The sequence below is a fragment of the Equus przewalskii genome, chromosome 4, assembly GCF_037783145.1.
Source record: "Equus przewalskii isolate Varuska chromosome 4, EquPr2, whole genome shotgun sequence".
Taxonomy (NCBI): domain Eukaryota; kingdom Metazoa; phylum Chordata; class Mammalia; order Perissodactyla; family Equidae; genus Equus; species Equus przewalskii.
In genome coordinates, this window is record NC_091834.1 from 26,249,593 (window position 1) to 26,271,566 (window position 21,974).

The 21,974-nt window shown below is 32.2% G+C and overlaps 1 protein-coding gene across 7 annotated transcripts in view; it reads right to left on the bottom strand.

Moving 5' to 3' along the window:
• Positions 1 to 2,446: 2,446 nt before the first annotated feature.
• Positions 2,447 to 21,974, bottom strand: part of HGF (hepatocyte growth factor) — a 75,045-nt gene continuing 55,517 nt past the window's right edge. For all 7 annotated transcript variants that reach the window (XM_070615637.1, XM_070615635.1, XM_070615638.1 and 4 more), the window contains 8 exons: positions 19,942 to 20,075; positions 14,675 to 14,713; positions 13,365 to 13,461; positions 10,721 to 10,795; positions 9,725 to 9,871; positions 9,068 to 9,174; positions 8,800 to 8,945; positions 2,447 to 6,110 (listed from right to left, as the gene is read on the bottom strand). In XM_070615637.1, coding sequence (XP_070471738.1) covers positions 5,934 to 6,110; positions 8,800 to 8,945; positions 9,068 to 9,174; positions 9,725 to 9,871; positions 10,721 to 10,795; positions 13,365 to 13,461; positions 14,675 to 14,713; positions 19,942 to 20,075 — 922 coding nt within the window. In that variant the 3' untranslated portion in view covers positions 2,447 to 5,933. The remainder of the gene's footprint in view (positions 6,111 to 8,799; positions 8,946 to 9,067; positions 9,175 to 9,724; positions 9,872 to 10,720; positions 10,796 to 13,364; positions 13,462 to 14,674; positions 14,714 to 19,941; positions 20,076 to 21,974) is intronic.

A 21,974-nucleotide genomic window follows, 5' to 3' on the forward strand; every position in this document is an offset into this window, starting at 1 on the left:
AGGTAGATTGCACATGAAAAACAAAGCAGAATAAAACAAAACAAATCTCAAGCAGTCATAGGTAGGTAGACTGTTATAACAAGTGAAAAGAATGCATCAGTAACCCAGCAGTTGGCTAAGGAAGTCATGATTTCTAGGTAAAGATGTTGAGGATGAATTCACAAGGAAAATTATAAGACATTTGAAGGCTTCCAGGTGTTAAAGAAAAGCCTGAAGTTCGCAGGAACTGTTTGAACACAAGCATGAAGATTAAGTGTGAAGGTGTGTTCAAAATGATGAAAGTGAAGTGATGAGTGTTCAGTATCTAGGGGAGATGAGGGTCCAAAGTTAGTTTGGAGTTAGACAGTATGTCAGATTGATAGGTTTTGTTTTGTATTGTTTGATGTAGTTCACTTTAAAGGATAAATATACATATGAACAATGTATAACCTCACAAATCTTTTGAATTATATGAAGTTAAAAGTGTCTTTCTTTTGCCCAGAATTTTCTGTCTTGCTTAGACTTCCTTTAGGTAATAACATATTTTTCATAGTACTGTAAACTTTACCCAAATTACTACAAATATTCTTTTTATCTTGAAATTACTTTTAAATTTCAGCTTTCCCAAACAACACATGCAGTTGAGATATTTGTAAATGTAAGGGACAAAAGAAAAACAGACTGTTTAGAATAAGACTTTTAATCTGAATTTTACATGAAAGGGTTGTAATTTTGTAAAATGATACAGAAAGCATTTTTAGGATTATAGAGATTAAAAGTGGTGCCCACAGATTAAAGATGGCGCCTGTATAGGAAATTAATGAAATAGAATGGCAATAAAACTCGTGGACTAAAATGTTGAGGAAATGCAAACCAAGTGATTCTATTCAGGGCATTGACAAATGATGACATATTAAAGCATTAGAATTTATAAGAGTAAATAAATAAACTATATTAAGAAACCAACAAAAATATTGTCCAAGTTTTATTTATCAGCCCTCAGATATTTTTCACATAGCTTGCTCTCTTACTTAATTGAGGACCCTGTTCAAATACCATTTCTTTTTTTTTTTAAGATTTTATTTTTCCTTTTTTCTCCCCAAAGCCCCCCGGTACACAGTTGGGTATCTTTAGTTGTAGGTCCTTCTAGTTGTGGCATGTGGGACACCGCCTCGGCATAGCCTGATGAGTGGTGCCATGTCCGCGCCCAGGATTCGAACTGGCGAAACCCCGGGCCACCGAAGCAGAGAGTGCAAACTTAATGACTCGGCCACGGGGCTGGCCCCCCAAATACCATTTCTTAAAGAAGCTTTTCAGAGCTACTCTACTTAGGATAGCAGAACATAGGTTTAGAATGGAATAGAGTTCTAGAAAAGAGAGAGGAAAAGTAAAAATTTAGAAAAATCAAGTCAATATATTTGAAATATTCTTACTGACACCAGAAATGAATAAGTGCATATATTCTGTTTGGATCATAATCATTAAGAAGATCAGATATTTTATCATGGGCTCTAGAATTAGATACATTAATCATCACTTGAGATAAGTATCTATGCCAGAAAAATTAGTAGAACAGCCTTTTTGGGGGAAAAGCAGTCTAATATAACTTTAAATAATCAATGCTGTTACAGAGCTCTTTTGGTTAGATCAATTCATAATTAGTTCTTCCAATCTTGCTTCCAATTTGAATTAAATGAGTCTACTTGATTCATATTATTTTGAATTTAATGCATATTTTTAAGATATACTCCACATTGATTAATTGAATCATTTACAATCACTTTTGAAATATATAGTGATATATGGGGCCAGCCCAGTGGCATAGTGGTTAAATTTGCGTGCTCCACTTCAGTGGCCTGGGGTTTGCCAGTTCAGATCCCAGGGGAGGACCTATGCACTGGTTATCAAGCCATACTGCAGCAGGTGTCCCACATATAAAATAGAGGAAGATGGGCACAGATGTTAGCAGAGGGCCAATCTTCCTCAGCAAAAAAGAGGAGAATTTGCAGCAGATCTTAGCTCAGGGCTAATCTTCCTAAAAGAAAAAAATAAGATAAGAAATATATAGTGATATGATAAAGGAATTTGAGTGATCATTCGTGACAATACTTTGTATATATTATAAAATTACATCATAGCACCATTCTAGCAAATATGACAAATGACTGAATAATTATATTTTACAGTGGAAGAAATCAAAGTGTGTAGAGATTAACAGTATACTGAATACCACTGATATTGCCTTGGATAGATATTGGAAGAAAATAATGATTTTTTTGTCTTAGTTCTATAAACAGGTTATATGACACTTCTTGCAACAAGGTACATGTCCTTTCTGTGAATGAGATAATTGTTGTTTTCTGCATTAAGCCCTAGAGTAGATTCAAATATGTCCATGTAAATAACTATAAGAAGGGAAACGTTTTGATAAAATATTTTATTATTATTAAGAATAATAACAATATAATCATGGTTATAAAAATAACTTTATTAACTACAGAAACTTTATATACAAGTCCTAACCACAGTATTCTCTTTTTGGGTAAGCATCCAACTATACCACTCAATAGATAGCTTATCAATTTCCTATTTACACATAAGACTAACAGTCATAATATCCACAGTATTCCATTTTCAGTTTCCTAAAGACAAAAACTTTCTGTGCAAATGGAAATGAACCTACTTAAAATTACAATGTCAAGATTTACAGGGTCCAGAGAATTTTAACATTTTTTATTAGTAAATTCTTAGTTCAAAATTCATTTGAAAGATAACTTCTTTTTGGACCTTACTGTGAAAAGTAATTTATTCACACAAAGATTGTGTCTTTTTATTCAAATTAATTTTATTTTTCAAATGAGTTTGTCCTTAAATATGGAATATAATTGATTGAAAGTAGCTATCTTTTGAATCTCAGTAAATCAGTTTAAAACTTTTTAGTGTGAGAGTTTATTAAAATTCTATACCTTATGATCTCTATATTGCAATACCAGTATTTCTTTTTTAAAAAAATATTTAGAAGCAACAAGAAAATGCCTGACAGCAATTTCTCACTTCTTGACAGTGTTTTTTTCCCAAGAGAATGTTGTGGCTATAAGATTCACTTTGTACAGTACCATTGGTACCAACAAGAACTATTCACAGGAATAAGTGAAATACAGTTTTGCTATCACATGCCATTATTGTTATTTTTCTTGCTTTTCAGTGTCTCACATTTGTCATAGTTTGAAACACTTAGATAGCAAGCAAGAGCCTGTTAATACTAGAGATTGACTCAGTATAAACTATTTCACTGAGGACCTGCCCACAGCAAATAGGTAAAAGTCATTATATATTTTACAATAAAATTAAAGCAGTATACAAAAGGAATATCATCCTTTCTGCACGGCAGAGGCATTATGACAAATATTTTAATTTTACATTACTATTCCTGGTAGACATAAGAAAATGTCCACAGTTATAACAGCATATAGCCATTATTCAAACAGCCAAAAAAAAAAAAAAATAGCATTGAAAACTTCTAATTTAAAAGATCCTTTTGTCCATCACTCAAAATGAAACGGATTTTTGGATATTTGGATTTTTCACTTTTGTAGTTTATTAAGAAAAGAATGCCCAGGAAATAGTATCTTCTACCAGAGAAAAATGCATGATTATATCCTGTCTTACCACCTAAGGTAACATGGATCTTGTTCATCTTGCTTTCATTGTCGATTCCACCGGTCTCCTTCTATTACAAAGGAAACTTCCCAAAGAAAGAAATGCTTTGTACACCAACTATGACGGTTTATTGGTGGTCTTGTTTTTACTCTTTAATAAAGCGGAAAACATTGAGTTCAAAATGTCTGAGAAGTTAGCTGCATCTTGTATCTAGGTAATCCCTATCTCTCTTTCCATGGAATTTTAGAGGAAAAGACATGAACAAAGTATTTTAAAATGCGACTATTTAAAAATGTTACAATTTTATAAATTTTTACAAATATCATTAATATGTGACAATAAAATTTTGCTGGCAAGAAGAAACTGAAAAATACTTTAATATTTGGGTAATATGCCTTTGAAATTTATGTGTGTTTTTATTAAAATGGTATACTGATAAGGGAAAGAGGAATATAATCAGATAAGATGGTGTGGACTGGCAACTCGTTGGATCTCTGTTTTCATTGTTTCTTAATACCAGCACATATCTTATTACAAAAAAATGTGGCACAAATTGGATAAGCATCTCTGGATTTGCTGCCCTAGACTCTTGAACTAAGCTCTTGGATAAACTTAAAACCACTCTACTCAAGATTGAATAGTGTCCTATAGAGCTTTCAGAGCATCGTCTTTATCCCTGGCCTTAATAGAGATCACTCAAGAGAAACACATAAGAGAAAGAATATTGGATTTGAATCATTCAAATAATTATTTTTAAAGATCTTTTATACAGGAAGATTTTGTGAAAATTCAGAGCCTATCCTATTACTCTGTTATTTCATTCCTTGACAAATGCATGATCTTCAGCTAATCATGACAAATACAATAATAAGTATGGTAATTTGCTATTATCATACAAAACATGAAATTTGAATGAATATCTCCCGTGGCATTAGAAAAGATCTATGTAAAGAAAGTAAGGTAAAATGAAGATATCTTGATAAAATATCTCATTCAGCAGATTCAACTTTACTTTAAAAAATAATTGAATACAGAGTTTACAAAAGCTAGTTCCTTTCCTTTCCTGTTTTACATTTGTTTCTTCTTTTACTGGAGTAAAGTTTTATTAAGCTAAAAGACTTCCTGGGTGAGAAAAGTATTTTGATTTTTTTCTCCAATATATACTTTAATGCATAATTTACTGAAGGGCTACTTAGAAATCTTTGGAGACAAATGGAAATTTTCTTCTTATATATAAAAAAATTTAAAGAGGGTGAACTCCAAGCCAATCACAGCAGCAAGCCTTACTGTTAACATTCTTAAAAAATTTTAAATACCGAAACATTTTAAAGCTTCACTTGGAACAGTTATCTAAGAACTTAAAAAATACTTTAGGGAAATAGATCTAAAAATATCTTGCATAAATAAGTGGCCCTAAATTTGGAGGGAAGAAATAATACTAATACACATATCACCCTCTTCCCTTTAAGAATTAGAAACTACACAAAATAACTAGGTTGATAAATATATGTAAACATCTAAATTAGGTTTTTATTTAACTTTGTGGGTCATGGCCACACCTTCAGTGCCAACCAGTAAAGGTCATCTGCAAATTATGTACGGAGGATGAGCTAGTCACTTCTACTGTGCACTTTTTCTTAATATTTCTATTTTTTTCTTAAGGAAAAACTATAGGTACTCATCTTCAGATTATTTAGGGGTAACATTAGATACACCACAATTTGAACTCTAGTGCAAGTACACGTGTACCAGGCATGTGCATATGGGTACATGATTTCGAAAAAAGTTACATGTACTAGTATTATAGGATACACAATAAGGAGAAATGAACGAAATATAAGGTACGGCATATGAGAGGTAATATAATTTGATAGAGAGTTACAATTTAAGGACACAGGTATAAATTGTTTCTGTGAGGTTAAAATAACGTTTAACTTATGATTTATTCACTATTAAAAAACTAACCTTGGAAAGCAGCATAGAGAGATTAATTGATCTTTTCCATTAAATCTTTCATCATCTAGCAATTACACCTTTGCATTTTTTAATCCATTCAAGTATCTTCAGGAGATATGTTACTGCACTTGCATGTACCTTAATTCACTTCAACATTTACAAAATAACACTGACAAACAAAACAACAGAAAACACCCATAAATATTAATGAGTATCTTAACAAACATGACACTCAAGTAGTTGTCTTAGGATTAAGTGACATTTTAATTCCATGTTCTGCAAAATCTTCATGTAAAAGAAAGTTGTATTGATGGAAGCTTCTGACATGGTTACATCAGCTACAACTGTGGTACCTTATATGTTAATATAATTTTGTGTATCCATTTTGCATAATATGCTACTCGGACAAAAATACCAGGACGATTTGGAATGGCACATCCACGACCAGGAACAATGACACCAAGAACCATTCTCATTTTATGTTGTTCACAAACAAGTGGGCCACCATAATCCCCCTAGGAAGAAGACATGCAACAATACAACAAAAAAAGTCTTATTTTAGAAATAAAAATTAATAATTCATTAACATTTCCTATATAGATTCCTACATGTATCTCAAAGGTACATAAATACAGAAAAGAGTAACTGCAACTAAAATATGAAGACATAAAATTGATGTACTAGACCATTGGTTGCCTTCTGTTAAATTACCCAAGTGAGACAGAGATAAGTACAGAAGTTCAAAGTGTTTTATCATGTGTAGTATTCATTTAAGAATGACTTGTCTTTTCCAAAATATTCACTCATCTTTCAAAATAGATTTTGCCTTTGTTGAATGCAGACTAATTAACACAAAACCATTGACAACTATTTATGAAAGTAGATTTTATATTTATTTTTATTTACTTCTGACGTTCAAAATATGTTCAATATAGAAAATTTGAAAATGTAGAAAAATACAAGAACAAATAAAACTCTACCTATAATCACACAGTTTTAACGTCTAAACTACATTAAATTTTCTCTTATGTTTAAAGGTCTTTTTTTTCCCTTCCTCCAATCCTGCCCCAGAAAGATCTTAACAAGTTAAATAAAAACTTGTGGTTGATAAAATAATTCTATTTACTTTTTGGAAATTGCCTTTCCAAGCATAAAGAAGGAATGCTCCTTTACTTACTGTTGATATTAGTTGTTAATATAGTTGTATTTATATTTATACCCCTCTTTGTGGGAGGTAGCCTATGATTCTTGGCATTTCTTGTATGGTAACCCTGTTGTATCATGAGATATACATAGGTGGTAGATAGATGAAAGATGAATAGATAGATTGATAGGTTGATTTATGTACATTTTAATATACATATATATTTACACATATTGTTACACTGTTACATTACAAATGTGCTGCATCACTTTCATGTACCATGTAGCCTCCTAAGATTGCAATGACTGGCTTTTGGCATCCTTAAATGAAGAAGAGTGTTTGGAACTATCTTAACATTTCCCCAACAGTGATGTGATGAGATAGAACTAAACTACTGAAAAATTGTCTTCTGTAATAAAGGTGGAAAGAAGACAGCTATCAACATTTCACGATGGGGAAAATCAAGGAGGGGGTGAAGTAGAAGATAAAACAGTAAGGAAAAATAGTTTATTCTAAGAGACTTAATATAAGCTATACCACATGAGTTAAGAAATCTGACTTTTAAATAAATGAACCAGTGATTACTGATGCAAACTCTTCAAAGAAATTCACTTTGGGAGACTATCACTAAAGGTGATGCTGTTGCTATAATACAAACATTTGAGAGATTTCTTTTTCAGGAGTTTAGATTTCTGTGGTTTCAGTGATTATATTACCCTGTTTTAAATATCAGTGATATAAAAAGACATTCTGAAGGATAAATGCATTTTTGAGAAGTGGCAGAATCAATTTGAAGTTGTCTGGTCAATATGGATAAAAAATAACAAATACATGATAGTGTGATAAATACTTCAATGTTAAAGTTAGGTATCTAAGATTATATAGATAATAAACCGGATTACAGGCTATTCCTGAAGAGTAGTTGCCAAAGAATTTTTAGTAACGGCAGTAGGGTTGGGTTAAGTGCATAGCTTCCTAAATGATCTCAAAGATTGGGTCTATCTCAAAACTTCATACTTACAGGGCTCTCAGGGAAAGAGAAGAGAGTACAGGAGAAAGAAAGAAGAAGGAAGGAAGGAAGGAAGGAAGAAAAAAGTAGTAGATTTTTCACTTGTTATAAGGAACACAGTAATACCAATTTACTGGAAAGCACCAAATTTGAAAGTGGTTATAAACACATAATCTGTTTCCAACCATATCACTTTAAAGCAGTTCTAAAAACTCTAACTTACTAAAGGTTTTCTTTTCAGGAATAAATCTCAGAGCAATATATATAACACATGCATTTCAATACATATTTATGCTCCATATTTAAGGCATTTTCCTACATGTCAAAAGATATTTCACATTATTGAACTTATTCCATGCTTTGAGACACACGGTGTTTTACAATTCCGCAGCTCCCAGGCTTGGAGAGCATGTCTTTTACATTCAAAATAAATCTAAAATAACAGTGTAACAGCTTGTCTATGTAAAATAAGGATAGGAATCCTGCCAAGTTGAAAGAACAGTTGCCTAACAGATGAAATGTCCTAGCTCTTAAAGTCACAAACTTTGACCTTTGGAGTTTTTTTTAAATAGAATTTGTTTATACACACACACACACACACACACACACACTGGCTGGATCCAAAATACAACGTTTAAACTTTTAAAGGCACATATCTCTTAATAAAACTTTAATAGAGTTCATTTAGGGAGAATTTGGTAAGATCAGATAAATTTTTTAAAAATGCTAGAAAAATGCAAGCTATTGTATCAATCTGCATAGGGATACTTCTAATTTGAACAGCTTTCCCTTAGAGTTCTGGCTATGTTAGTTTATTGTTTTTGTGAGAGACAAATGTCATCATAGTTTGCTGCTAATGAAACATGGATTGTCTCACTGTTTAATTATAAGAAATGCACAAGGATAGTACAGGGTTATCTTTCCCAGTTCCTCTTTCTTAGAACAGGCTGTTGTAGACCGATTTTGATTTGAGAAAAATATAAAAAAAATAAACATAAGAAACTATGCTATCCATCACAAACTCCTTACTTAAAAAAACCTCCCTTTTTACCTCGCATGGTCCTGATACAATATTTTCAGCCCCAGCACATATTTCAGACTCATTCAAAGTCACCTTCCCTTGATGATATTGGCTGCACTTCTCATTCCCCATAATATAGAGATGTGCTACTCGTAACAGACCATCAGAGTTGATCACTAGAATGGTGCAAAAAATGTACAGTTAATGAGCACAGTGTAAGGTAAGAAAAATAAGAAACAAATACAATTTTTTAATAAAATAAATATGATATTGTCTTATCTTTTTAAAAATAGCTTACATCCAGTGTAGCCCCAGCCATAAACACTGCAAGTGGTTTTTTCAGGAATCGTGCATCCATAATTAGGTAAATCAATTGTACTAACAAAATCATCCAAGACAGCAGGCCTGAAAAGAGAAAATATAATGGTAAGTACCTTTGACTGAATTCAACACAAAATTAACATATTAAAATGTAGTGTTAATGTTTAATATGATATTTAGAGAGAAAAGACAGTCATTTCTTTTTAAAAAAAGAAAAAGGGAGTGTCTCATATATAATGTAAAAATTTCAGTAGGTAGTAGAGAAATGAGCTATTTATTTGCTAATATTTAAGAATAAATGATCATTGCAGTTTTTTAAAAATCATTATTATACTTGTTAAAGTTATCAGATAATTGTTCATTGAGCTTTAGTTTTAGAGCAGGCTGATGAGACTGTTGGCTCAACTTCATTTATTCATTTTTGCAAATTCTGAAAATGCCTCTCTCTCTGTCTCTGTGTATATGTGTATATTTATATATTGACTCACATATACACATATATAAATATATATGACATGTGACATATGATTTTATAATAAATCTACGTGATAGAAAGAATAGCCACATAGCTGAAGAAAAAGTTTCAACAATTCCAGTCTAGGATAAAAATACAAAACCTTCAAAAGGAACTAACCTAGTAAGCTTCAGTAATACCAGATCTGATCCTTCAGGCCCATATACCAGCTGGGAAACATTTAGAACCTGTTTGCGTTTCTCATCTCCTCTTCCATGGACATCATGAATCCCAAGCCAAGCTTCATAATCTTTCAAGTCTTTGTTTCTAAGTGAGAAATTAAAATGCAAAATGTAATTTTAAATTATGTAATATTATTCAGATTTATTGTTATTTTAGCTTATATAAATTTAGGTTATTTCAGGGCAGATAAATAACCTAAATTTGAAATATGATTCAAAGTATAATAAAGAGGAACACATTTGTTATGGGAGACTATGCAGGCATATAAGCAGAAAGAGCTTTTAAATTGCTGAAATTCTAAATGTCTATTTTTTAAAAATTTGATTATGCTTGAAAGATTCTCAAAGTACCTTACAAAAATTATAATTCTACTGCAAATTTTCCTTTTTTATCTCAGCTGTGTATATGCTTGGTTTGTTAATGGAGGTTGAAGATTTATACTAACAAATTCAAAGTGACCTTGATGAGAATCAGGAAATAAGCTTAGAAATGCTGCCTCCTTATCTTTTTGTAAGGCTAATTTTCATTGACAATTATCCCCAGTCTGTTTCTGAGGTGGGCTCTACATAAGAAAAGAGAAGTGAGGATGGAGAGAATTGCGTTGATAATTCAGAAAAAGAATTTCTATGTAGTAATACAGAGTGCAAGTAGGAGGTTCGGGTAAAAATTACTTACATAATTCTGGCAAATTTTTCCCCCAAATGAGAGTAATGCCAATTGTGGAAAGAGGTGGACAGAAGTAGTACCCAATAAGTAAATATCAATTAAGTCAAAGTAAGTTTTGTAAGCTAAATCTAAAAAAAGAAATTTATTTGTTCACCCCATATTGCTGAATCTAGTTATATGAATACACATTCTAAGCCTAAAAGCTAAGTGGGAGCCATACATATCTTCAAATGCTCAAAACAAATATTGGTTTCAGAAACACTTTACCGAGCAGGGAAACATTGTCTTGCAGTAAGAATCCAACTTTCCTTTATCAATGATCCTCCGCAGATATGTTTATTTCTATGAGAAAGAGGAAAAAAAACAAGTAACATCTGTGCAGAAAGCATGCCTGCTAATTACTGCAAAATCTATGGCTCCATTTGTTAAAAATAAATGCATTTGAAAGGAAAATGTAGAAATTAACCCAACTAGAATAAAATGAGTAGTCCTTTTAATGAGAAGGATAGTATTTAGTGATTGTAGCATTAGCACTTTTTTTTAATAATGTGATTACAATTTTATGAATTCAACTTTATTTTTGTATAAGGAACCCTGTCACTACATAACAACATCCATTCTCAGCACACATGTTCACATGTGTGTGTGTCTATCCTTGTGAGAGAGAGTATGTGCCATAAATACAGGATAATTAGAATACATAATCACAAAAGAACAACAAAGCAATGTAGATCTATTTTAAATTCAGTGTTTGATATGAAAAATGAAATTTGGGTTTTTATTAAACCCTGAAAACTATCTGGTGGTAGTAATGTATAAAATTGTACATTATTGTCTTCTTCTTTCATTACCATTATATAATTCTAATATGTTAACTTAGAATACAACTGTTTGAGCAAATTTATTAGTTCAGCTTAAGACTAGCAATATAATATTTCATTTGTAAAATTTCAACCATTGTGCAGGACGTATCATCTAGGAAATTATAAAATATTTATAGAGAATAATAAATACTAGTACATTTATTTGATGATATCCAAAATCTGTAAATCTATTATGTTTTGGCCAAGAAATGGAAAAAGTACAACTTTTCACAACTTACATTTCCAAAGAGTACAGATGTTCAGAGCTTCAGAAGGCAAGAGAAGAAGATTCCCAGGCTAAGACCACAGTTATTTACGGCCTGTGCCGCACAGGATGTTCAGAGCATATATCGAGTTTGAATTTCTATTTCTCTCAGTACATGTTTTGAAAGAATAACTAAACAGCTGTTGTTACTAAGAACTTGGATTTAAAATGAAAAATATTTTTTTCTAAAAGTTTATAGTTTCTGATCTGATGAAAAACAGTTTCACTTGCTTCTCCAGGGATGGAGGCTTTCAAAGAAGTGTCCTTGTACATTCTCCTATTGGCAATAATAAACTCACAAGTATAAGCCTCTTCTTTTTTCTGGAGTTATAAGATTTGCAAAAAATCAATAATTAATTCAGAGATGTGGATTCCTGGAACATTTTCTATAATAAATAAAATGAAACATTCCCTCCAAATTTTATAGCCTTCATTAAAGCTTTGTATTGCACAATGAGCTTTAATATTCTGGTGAGTCTCACAATTATATTTCAGAGCTACACACCTAGGACAGCTATGCTACAATTATTGACATAAACATTTATAAAAGTTGATGAGTTACTCCTTAAAGAAGGACATCCTAAAAGAGAACTTTAGGCTATCTTCTACCTAGTATTTAAAGTAACATATATATCAAAGGATATAAACTCCATGCTTCCTAAGAATTGGCTTAGTCATAAAAACCCTCAGTTTCAAGTTGTCTCTATTCTACTTTAATGCTACTGTGATTTGATTCTGGTAAAAGATACCCTTTCTTTCTCTATTCTAGGAGGCTAGAGGTAAAGGAACAGGGAGGGGTTCCAAAAAGAGGAGATATTCAAGTTGGTATGTGAAGAACGAGAAGGATTTTCCAGGCATAAAATATGGAAGAAGAAAGCTGCAACATGCAGTGGCAACAACAGCATAAAGGCTTGGAAAGAGAAACATGGGTTGTTGAAAACAAAGGAAAATGTGGCAAGAATTAAGGTGGATTTTAGGGTATGTTGCATGAAGAGGTTCCGATAGAGATAAATATAGACAAAGATATTTTAATATTCTCATTACCATATGGTATATATATGTAGTGTATAGAAAATTGCAACATCAGATTTTAAGTTAATTCCTATTTTTAATATTTAATTCTCATAACATAATTACTAAGCTTAATTTTTGTATAACAGCATATTTTGCAAAAAAGAAAATGTCATTGATTCTAAAGAGCATAGAGAGAGATTTGTCAAGAATTTTTTATCCACAGTGAATATTATAATAGCAAGACTATTCCACTATCAATATAGTTTGTTAATTTTTTTCTTAATGATAAAATATTCTAGAATTTAAAATTATTACCATTTTTCACTAGGACAACAATGAAAAAGTCAGAAGTTAAAAACAAAATTTCTGATGCAATCATGCATAGGCTTATAGAAAATAAAATCATAATATCCTAGATTGGGAAATTAATAACATATATATTACAGCTACTATGGTAATATAAAAGTATAAGTAGGTTCTCTGCGTTGTCTTTTGCTTAATCAGAACTGAAGTGTCACTTAGAATCAGGGACAATGTCAACACATATGGGACCTTTGTGAACATTTAAAAAGGCGCTTATCTGGAGGCATAAATGGGAAAATCCAGGGCTCTTTGGCAAGCATTATGTGATCAGTCCTCTCTTGTGCCACTTTCAGATGGGTGCCCGTGTGGACAGTACAATCTGCATGATTACACAGCCCCATACTGCTGGGAAATGACTTTTGCAAAATAATCCAAAGACATGTGATTTGTGTCTATTAATAATTACCTGTATTTCAAACTAACCATCCATCCCACATTTGTTCGTGTTGGAATTCCATTTACAACTCGCAATTGTTTTGTTTTGGCGCAAGATATTACAGGATCTAAAAAGAGGACCAAACATAACATTTTGACAAAACATTTTGAAATAATCAGTGCCTCTAAGCTTTCTTAAATGCAATGGTAACTAGACAAATGTAACTGATATAATTGTGTCAGAAGAAGACTTTGGGGGACAAAAAAAGATAAGTATTATGGCTGGAGGCCCCAAAACTCAGGCCCCAAATGTTTTCTATCCTCATCTAAGTAGACAGAAAAACTAACCAACTCAACGTCAAACAGTATTGCCAGGATAGCGAGAGGGCTTTGCTCTCCTAGCACTAATAAATTCTTCAGGTCTAACACTAATTGTATTTTCCTCACCTCCTCAACATAAAATGGAACAATGTTACTTATACTGATTTTTTCTAAATGCCAATGGAAATCAATAACCTGAGTGAAAAAAAAAAACCAAACTATATTTAGTTTTTTACTTCTGAATTTGTACAGTAAGAATAGAGAGACATTTTGAACTATGTTACTAACATTAAATTTATTGAAATTGTATCCAAATTACATAATTATGATGTCCAAATCATTATATTTAAATGACATAATACAGAATTCTTTGGAGTAAACTTTTTCCTGACCCTCCTCTGTGTTTCTTGCCTTATCCTTTCTACTCTTGTCCATGGTCTAAAATAGATTTCCATTTGCTTCTTCATCCTGGGGCACAGCAGGTAGTCTCTTAAATCAAAAACCTTGAGTAATTTCCCTCAGCGCAAGAAATACGTGAAAATCAAAAACAAGCAGCTCCCAACAGATTTTCTCAAACTGAGGATTAACTTAACCTCTCATATTGTGTCATCTCTTGCCTGGTAGAGAATGCAAAGAGCTTTAGACAGAAATGCTGCATAACTTTCCAACTTTCTGGTTTCACTCTTTCTGACTCTAGCATCCTGATTTAATATAAAGGATAAAGTCCATTATATATATTTTGTCTCAAATTAAAAGTAATATAAATGCTCTTTTCAAAGTGAAATATAACATCTTACATTTTCTGATAGAGAACTGAATTTCGATATTCAGTCTGCAGTTGCCTTTGTAACTCCTGTACACATGCACATAGAAAAAATTTTCTTAAAGATAAAAACAGATTAACTTGTTTTTATGACAGAAGTTAATGTGGTGATAAAATATTCTTCTGTGAAGAAACAATGACATCTTTTCTGACTCATAGAGGCTGAAATGCACCATATATTTTGAAAGATTACTTACGGTCTAAATTGACTATTGTAGGTGTGGTATCACCTTCACCTGTAAAAATAAATATATGCAATATACATAATTCATACATACACATTTCTGTTATATAGCACCAAAGCTATATATTGAAATCTATCCATGAATTTGATAATTTACTAAAATTCTTGACATTTTATTCAAAGATAAAATATAATAATTCTCATTTGAGTAATTGTGTATCACTTTTACTGAACAATATTGAAATTACATGCCTTCTAGTGGTGGAGGATGTGAGGAAAGCTCTGTTTCATGACTGTTGAGGTTCTCAGGTGTATGGTTTAATGAGTGTTGGCAGCTTGAATTACACTGCTGGCATCAGGGAGCTGCCTCATTCTACCAAGCTGCCCAATACTGCACACAAGGAACATTTCACTGAATAAGAATAATGTTTTATTATGGTTTGCTTGGGCCATTCATATAGATAGACTTTTTTCCTGTAATTTGGCCCATTTATATTTTTTCTGAAAATTACTTTTATTTTTTTATATGGTTGAGGGTAACTGAAACTTCATATGCTTCAGAAAACTCTTCAAGAATTCTAGAAGATTGAAATCAACATTACTAATGGACAAAGAGGGATAAAAAAATATAATTATGTTTTGTTAGAATACTTCAAAGATTGATTTTTCCAGATGGTACCAAACAGAAAAAGTATGGAAAGAAAAGAACACTGGAAACTGCAAATGAACTCTATAACTAAATCCTCATAACTTACTCCTTTTTCATAACCTCCCTACTGGAGTTTTATTGTTACAAAGAGAAAGACTTGGAAGATGCTAGGATTTGAAAATACTTATGTAATAATGAATGAGGTACAAGACATTTCCCGGAGTTTAAGGTCTGACTGTTCAGAATTGATGGCATCGAGTTTAGTCAGGCACTATTTGGACCCCGCTGGTTTTTAATCCCTGGAAATACCCTGAGCTCAAATAAACCAGCAACAAAACAGTAATGGCATATGGATTCCTTTGTAACAGATGCAAATTTGATTGTTATTTATAGTGAATCTCAGGAGAATTAATGCATGTTAAAAGGTTTTTATTTATGTTCATTTTCCAGATCTAGCCATTTTAAATGAATAAGGGTAAAGGCGAACGCATAAATTTCGTCATTTCTCTTTCCCTTTAGCTTATCCTGGCGAGGATTTTGTCTTAGCTGAGGTCAGTGTTTTAGTTCATAGTACAAATTAGGATTGAGGCTGTCTATGGTCATTAAAACATCAAGAATATTGGTTTTTCCACTCAAGTCAATTACTTGAAAATTCTAAAATAAAAAACTAAAAATTTATTCCTTATGTTGTTGTGATGAGAAAGACTAGACTATTCATTCTATCCTTAATTGCACATCAAGTTCATAATTCTAAGTATCAAGTTAATAGGTCAACAGAGTATTTAGTTCATTATTTGTACCTTACTAAAATATTTAAAGTTTTAAAAATTTGTAGATATTGTAAATTTGGGGTTTTAATAATTGACAGTTATATTCATTATAAGTTACATTTATGCTTCCCTGTAAGCGAATATGTCTCACACTTTCGAATAAGCTGAAATACCACTTAAAATTAGATTTCTGGAGATTCTGGGGTGGTGGTTAGATTATGAATTTTGAAAAAGAATTTCAAGTTCTTCTTTTGCACACTTTGAGCAAAACTTTGAGAAACTGCCTTCTAGGTCTTTTCCATTTTATCATCAAGTACTGTTCTCACTTCTCTTTTACTTTTCCCCCACTATCTCCACACCAATATTCAAATCTGAAAAAATATATTTGATACAAATCTTATGTGATAAAAATCTTGATTTTGTATTGATTTAACTTAAATTTGAAGAAGGAAAATGTGTTAATGATCAAAGTTCTACTTATGGAAGAATAGGCAAATGTGTGTGTGTTTATATGGCCTCAGGACCAAATATGAGCTCTTACTGAAAACATAGAGAAACCTTTCTTTTAGAAAATTCTTAAAGTTTTGAGTCAAGTTCAAAACTCTATGAACATCACATATTTTTCCAGGCAGAAAGCTATGTTCCCAACCTCTTTATATATTTCAGTATTAACATATATTTGTTAAATGATTATATTTGCAATTATTTACATAAATGTCTCCTCTCTATGCTGAAAATTATTTGAGGGTAAGAAACATTGTTTATATTGTTGTAGACCTAGCATGTTATATACAGATTTGCACACAATAGCAGCTCAATTTAAAATTGTTAATCAATGAATAAATAAATACAAAGTGAGATGGAAGTAACTTGCTCAAGGCACTTATACCAACAGAGCTAGAATTTTTACCCAGGAGGTCAGAGTTGAAGCTTGTAACCCCTACACTCTTAGTAGTTAATACTAAAGATTTTTCTATGACATACTGAATGTGTATGTGTATAAACAAATATATATGCATTTCTACAGTTTTATTTTTGTATATTTGATAATCTTAAAAATATGTTAAATATTATTTTGTAAGCAATTTTTAAAAAGGAATAAAAACCTTTACATATTTTGTAATACAAATGTATAATGTGAAAATGATTTATACAGTCTCTGCAGTTAAATAAATAAGAACTCAAATCTTCTAAAGATAAATTTTATTAGCCTTTCAGCACGAAGAAGTAAATAAATCCTGGATGCAAATATTAGTTAGAAAAATGACAGTGTAAAAATATTTAATGAAATTAATGTTCAGAATACACTGAAATAAAAATGAATTAGGGGCCAGTCCCATGGCTGAGTGCTTGGAGTTCTGCTTTGGCAGCCTGGGTTTGAGGGTTCGGATCCAGGTGTGGATCTATTCCACTCATCAACCATGCTGTGGAGGCATCCCACATACAAAATGGAGGAAGACTGGCACATGTTATCTCAGGGCTAATCTTCCTCAAGTAAAAAAAAAAAAAAAAAGAGGAAGATTGGCAACAGATGTTAATTCAGGGTGAACCTTCCTCACCAAAAAAAAAAAAAAGTTATCTGCAATAGCCTTTAATCAAATGCTAGCAACACCCTGAAGTCTTTCAATAGCACATTACTAACTTTTAGTTTAAAAATGTTTGAAAATATATTTTGAAAACTTTTAAATTATTAGATCTTGTGTCAGTTAAGTTTATAAACCAAATCACAGTTCCCTGAGATTCTACAGAAGCATTTTACTCTCAATTTTATCTATGTGCTAAAACTAAGCTTCTGTGATTTTTACAAATCTGGAATTCTGTAGGGTAAGCAAAAGAACATGTTTCAGAAGCCAGATCATTGACTTTCTTGCTTCTTCCTAGATCATTCGATATTCTATTAGCCTCCATTATGCTTAAACATAAAGACTTTACAAAAGGTACTGTGAGGTAAAACTAATAGTTAGAAAATATAATCATTTAACCAACTAAAAATTTTTGTCTGTGCCAGAGAGGTACATTTGCTTGTTTGTTTTAGTGTTAAAACTTGAAAGGCATCTTCTGTACAAGAACATTTTGAGGATGTATGCAAACGTACGCTAACATAGAAAAACTAGGACATTAGGAAAATACTAATTAATTTGAAAGGCTATGATTATAGTCGATGAAATAAAATATAATAATATGAAATATTATTTCTTGGCAAACATACAGGATGTTATATTATTACAGAGAATTTCTTTATTAAAAATAGGTTGAGAAGTTTCAAGTCTTAACTATAGACATACTTGATTAACATCATATTTAAGGAGTTTGCCAGTTTGCCTTTTTAGGCTAAAATTTCATGAAACATGACTTGTGTTTTCACTTAAAGTGAGAAATTATCTCTTGATTTAACAAACTATGGAAAAATATAGACATGTTTGTATTACAGGTTTTAAAGCAAACATTTTAAAATTTTAAAACATTTAAAATCATTTAAAATTATTTTAAAATAGAAAATCATTTCTTCAATTAATCTCTCTTTTTAAAGTGGTTATTTTTGCTGCTGTTTTCAAGGTGTTTGCTACTGGCTTGTCTCACAAGAAAATAATTCTTAAAATTCTTATTGTCCTTTTTAAAAGTGTGTCCTTTTTAACAAGAAGGTAGCGTAACATAATGTTTAAAGACGTTTGCTGTAAACATAGAGCTATGAGATATATAGTATAGTAAAATAGTCTCTTGCTGCTGACATGGCTTTGTAATGAGGTTTTTTCACTCAATAACATTGAGGATCTTTTCCGGTCTCCATATATATTGCTCTACATCAATGGTTCTCAATGGGGATGATTTTGCCCCCCACCCAGGGGATATTTGGCAATGTCTGGAGATACTTTTGATTGTCGTGACTGAAGGGAGGGTAGGTGCTGTTGACATCTAGTGGGTAGAGGTCAGGGACACTACTAAACATCTTCTGATGCACAGGACAGCCTCCCACAACAAAGATTTATCCAGCACAAAATGTCAGTAGTGCCAAGGTTGAAAAATCCTCATACATTTCCCCAAACTGACTTCCAGACAGACTTTCTAATTCACAATGTAGCACAGAATTGAGAAAGCCTGACTACCCAGGCCCTCACTAATACTGGAGATTAACAATCATTTTCTTATTTTTCAGCCTGATGGGTGGAAATGGTTTCTTATGCTTTTATAATTTTATTTTTTCTTACTACGTTTTAATAGCTTTTGTTTATTAGTTATATTTATTCTTGAAGATTCATTTTCTAAATTATTCTCCTGAGTTATCTCATCTTTTTCTTCTTGATATATAAGAGTTCTTTTATATAAAGTATATCACACGTATATATTTTACATATATCTTTTACTTCACACCCTAATACTCTTTTAATGAAATCATCTTAGGCTTAGAGAAGTGAATAAAATGCTCCAAGCTTCTTAGTCTTGGGGTAAAGAACTGAGAATAACATGGAAGCACCACTATCTCAGGTCTGTTCATGGGTCTGTTAGTGGGCCAGGACTTTGCTGAGAGCTCTGCTACATTCAGAGGCTGAACAGTTGTTACTGCAGGTAGTGGGGTCTTTCTAGCCCAGCCATATTAGAACCGTGGCCATTTATTGCTTCTGGGGTCCAAATGAAAATTTTCTAATTGAGGAAAACCTTCTTTAAAAGGTCAGCAAAATGTCTCCTTGTCCAGAGGAGAGATGAAAAAAAGTGTGTGTATGTGTTGCTGTCTGGAGTGCATCTTCATTTTGGGATCACCTCCAGCCCTGCTATATTATTTCCATCTGTGATTAAGGTATCACTTTGAGGAGACAAAGTATATTTAAAATATATCACCTGAAAAAGATTACTGAATGTACTTACAACGAGAAATAGGGCAATAATCCCAAGGAATGAGAGGATGCCCTGTGTAACACCAGGGACCATGAGCATCATCATCAGGATTCCGGCAGTAATTCTTATTCAGCTTACTAGCGTCTGGTTCCCAGAAGATGTGCCTGCAGAAGCAACAAACTCTGAACATCACAAGATGCTCATTTTGTCTAAGAGGAACAAAAGGTCACCAAGAAGATATAATCTTAGCACATAATTTTCATTATAGATACAACACAAGTTTCTATTTGGTGTGAATTTGGCTTATTTTGTTTGAGATTTATTTTGTTGTTGTTCTTACAGGTTGGAAGCATGGTCTCTAACTCAAGACTATGGGACAGGGCTGCATAATTAGCATAGACAAAATGATGAAATATTTTGTGGCTTTGCTTCACTTTAATAATTACAGTGGCAAGGTAACAATACCTCTGTGCATAGAAATGGAGACACATTGCCAAAAAAAGAGCAGATGACAAAGGAGATCAAGGTTATAAAATGCATAGAAAATACAAGCTACTGCAAAAGTATTTTTTTCATGTTTTAGAAATATATGAATCATCACTAGCAACATCACCATGACAAAGTAAAGAGAGAAACACTGAAAATTGATAATAATGTGCTAATTAATTAAATTCTAAAATTTCACTGGTCATATAGTTGCAAAATATGATTTTTTGACAAATAACTGAGTAACACTTCAGTCTTTCTCATTCTACATCTTAACTAAATTTATTACAAAAGAAAAGCAAAAATACTGTGCATTATTCTTGCCCACTCATACCGTGTCCTCTCATATAACTTCAATATTTATATTTACCTCAAGAAGATTAATGAAGTTAAATTCCACAAAGCTAACCTGAGCAAGCCAAAGAAAACTTACATCTAACTGAATTTGTTTTGGATTATTAATTACTACCATACTCAAATTTAATTAATGTGTCATTAAAAATAATTGAGAAGAGCTTGGACATGGAAACTTAAGGTATCTTTGCAAACTCAGGTTCGTTTTCTGGACAGGAAACACATGTGGCACTGTAGTCCTATGTGCCAGATTTTATTATATGTGATTTGCGTATACTAAAATCTTAGACCAGCCGAATGAGACAGCCTTTTTGATTATGCTATTTTATATTTGAGGAAACTGAAATTCACAGAGGACAATTACTTTGTCTAAGGTCACATGGCTTGTAAGCAGTAGAACAGGAGTTTAAACACATGGCTCTTTCCAGAGTCAGTGCTCGGAACCACCGTGCTGCGTTACGTCCTCACTAGGTCACAGTTTGTTCTTAAACCAAAATGCTGCCATTCAACTTCATCATTCATCAATTTACTGCAAATTGTCTCCAAATGACTTTTAACTCTTTCCAAAGTTAAACCTAAACTCAATGAATTAACTGTTATAACCATTGTGGCCCCTGGTTAAATATGTCACATATTTCCAGCAATATGCTGGTAAAAGGGTAACAACTGGCATTTTGAGGTGTGCTTGGGGTGAGTCTTTGTTACCCTTGCTGATTTCTGTGGTGTAAATACTTCCACCATAAACTACCATTTCCAATGTGAAATCACTGAAGGCAGAGTTGGTACAACTGTATCACCAAAGTCTGTGAGAGCTAGAGCCAATCCATGAGGTTTCTAAAAATTCCTTCAAAAATATCAGTGTTGAAATCAGCATTTAATATTAATCATGCAAATTCCTGCTTTAATGAATCCCTTTAATGCTTGGGATAAAATCTAAACTTCTTAACACAGCTTACAGGGCTTTACATGGTCTTGCCACTGAAGAATTCCTTCTCTGTGGACATTGACCAAATTACTCTATGTTTCAACCTTACCAAAATTATTTCTGACTTTTAAACACTTCAGTCTTTGGGCTTTTGGACAAGCTATTGCTTCTGCCTGATGTACTCTTTCTCCTACACTTCCTCTGATCAACTACTACTTATCGCATATGTCCCAGCTAGTGCCCCTTCCTCTAGGAAGCCTTCTTGACCGCCTAAGTCTGGGTTGCACTTCTTTGCATT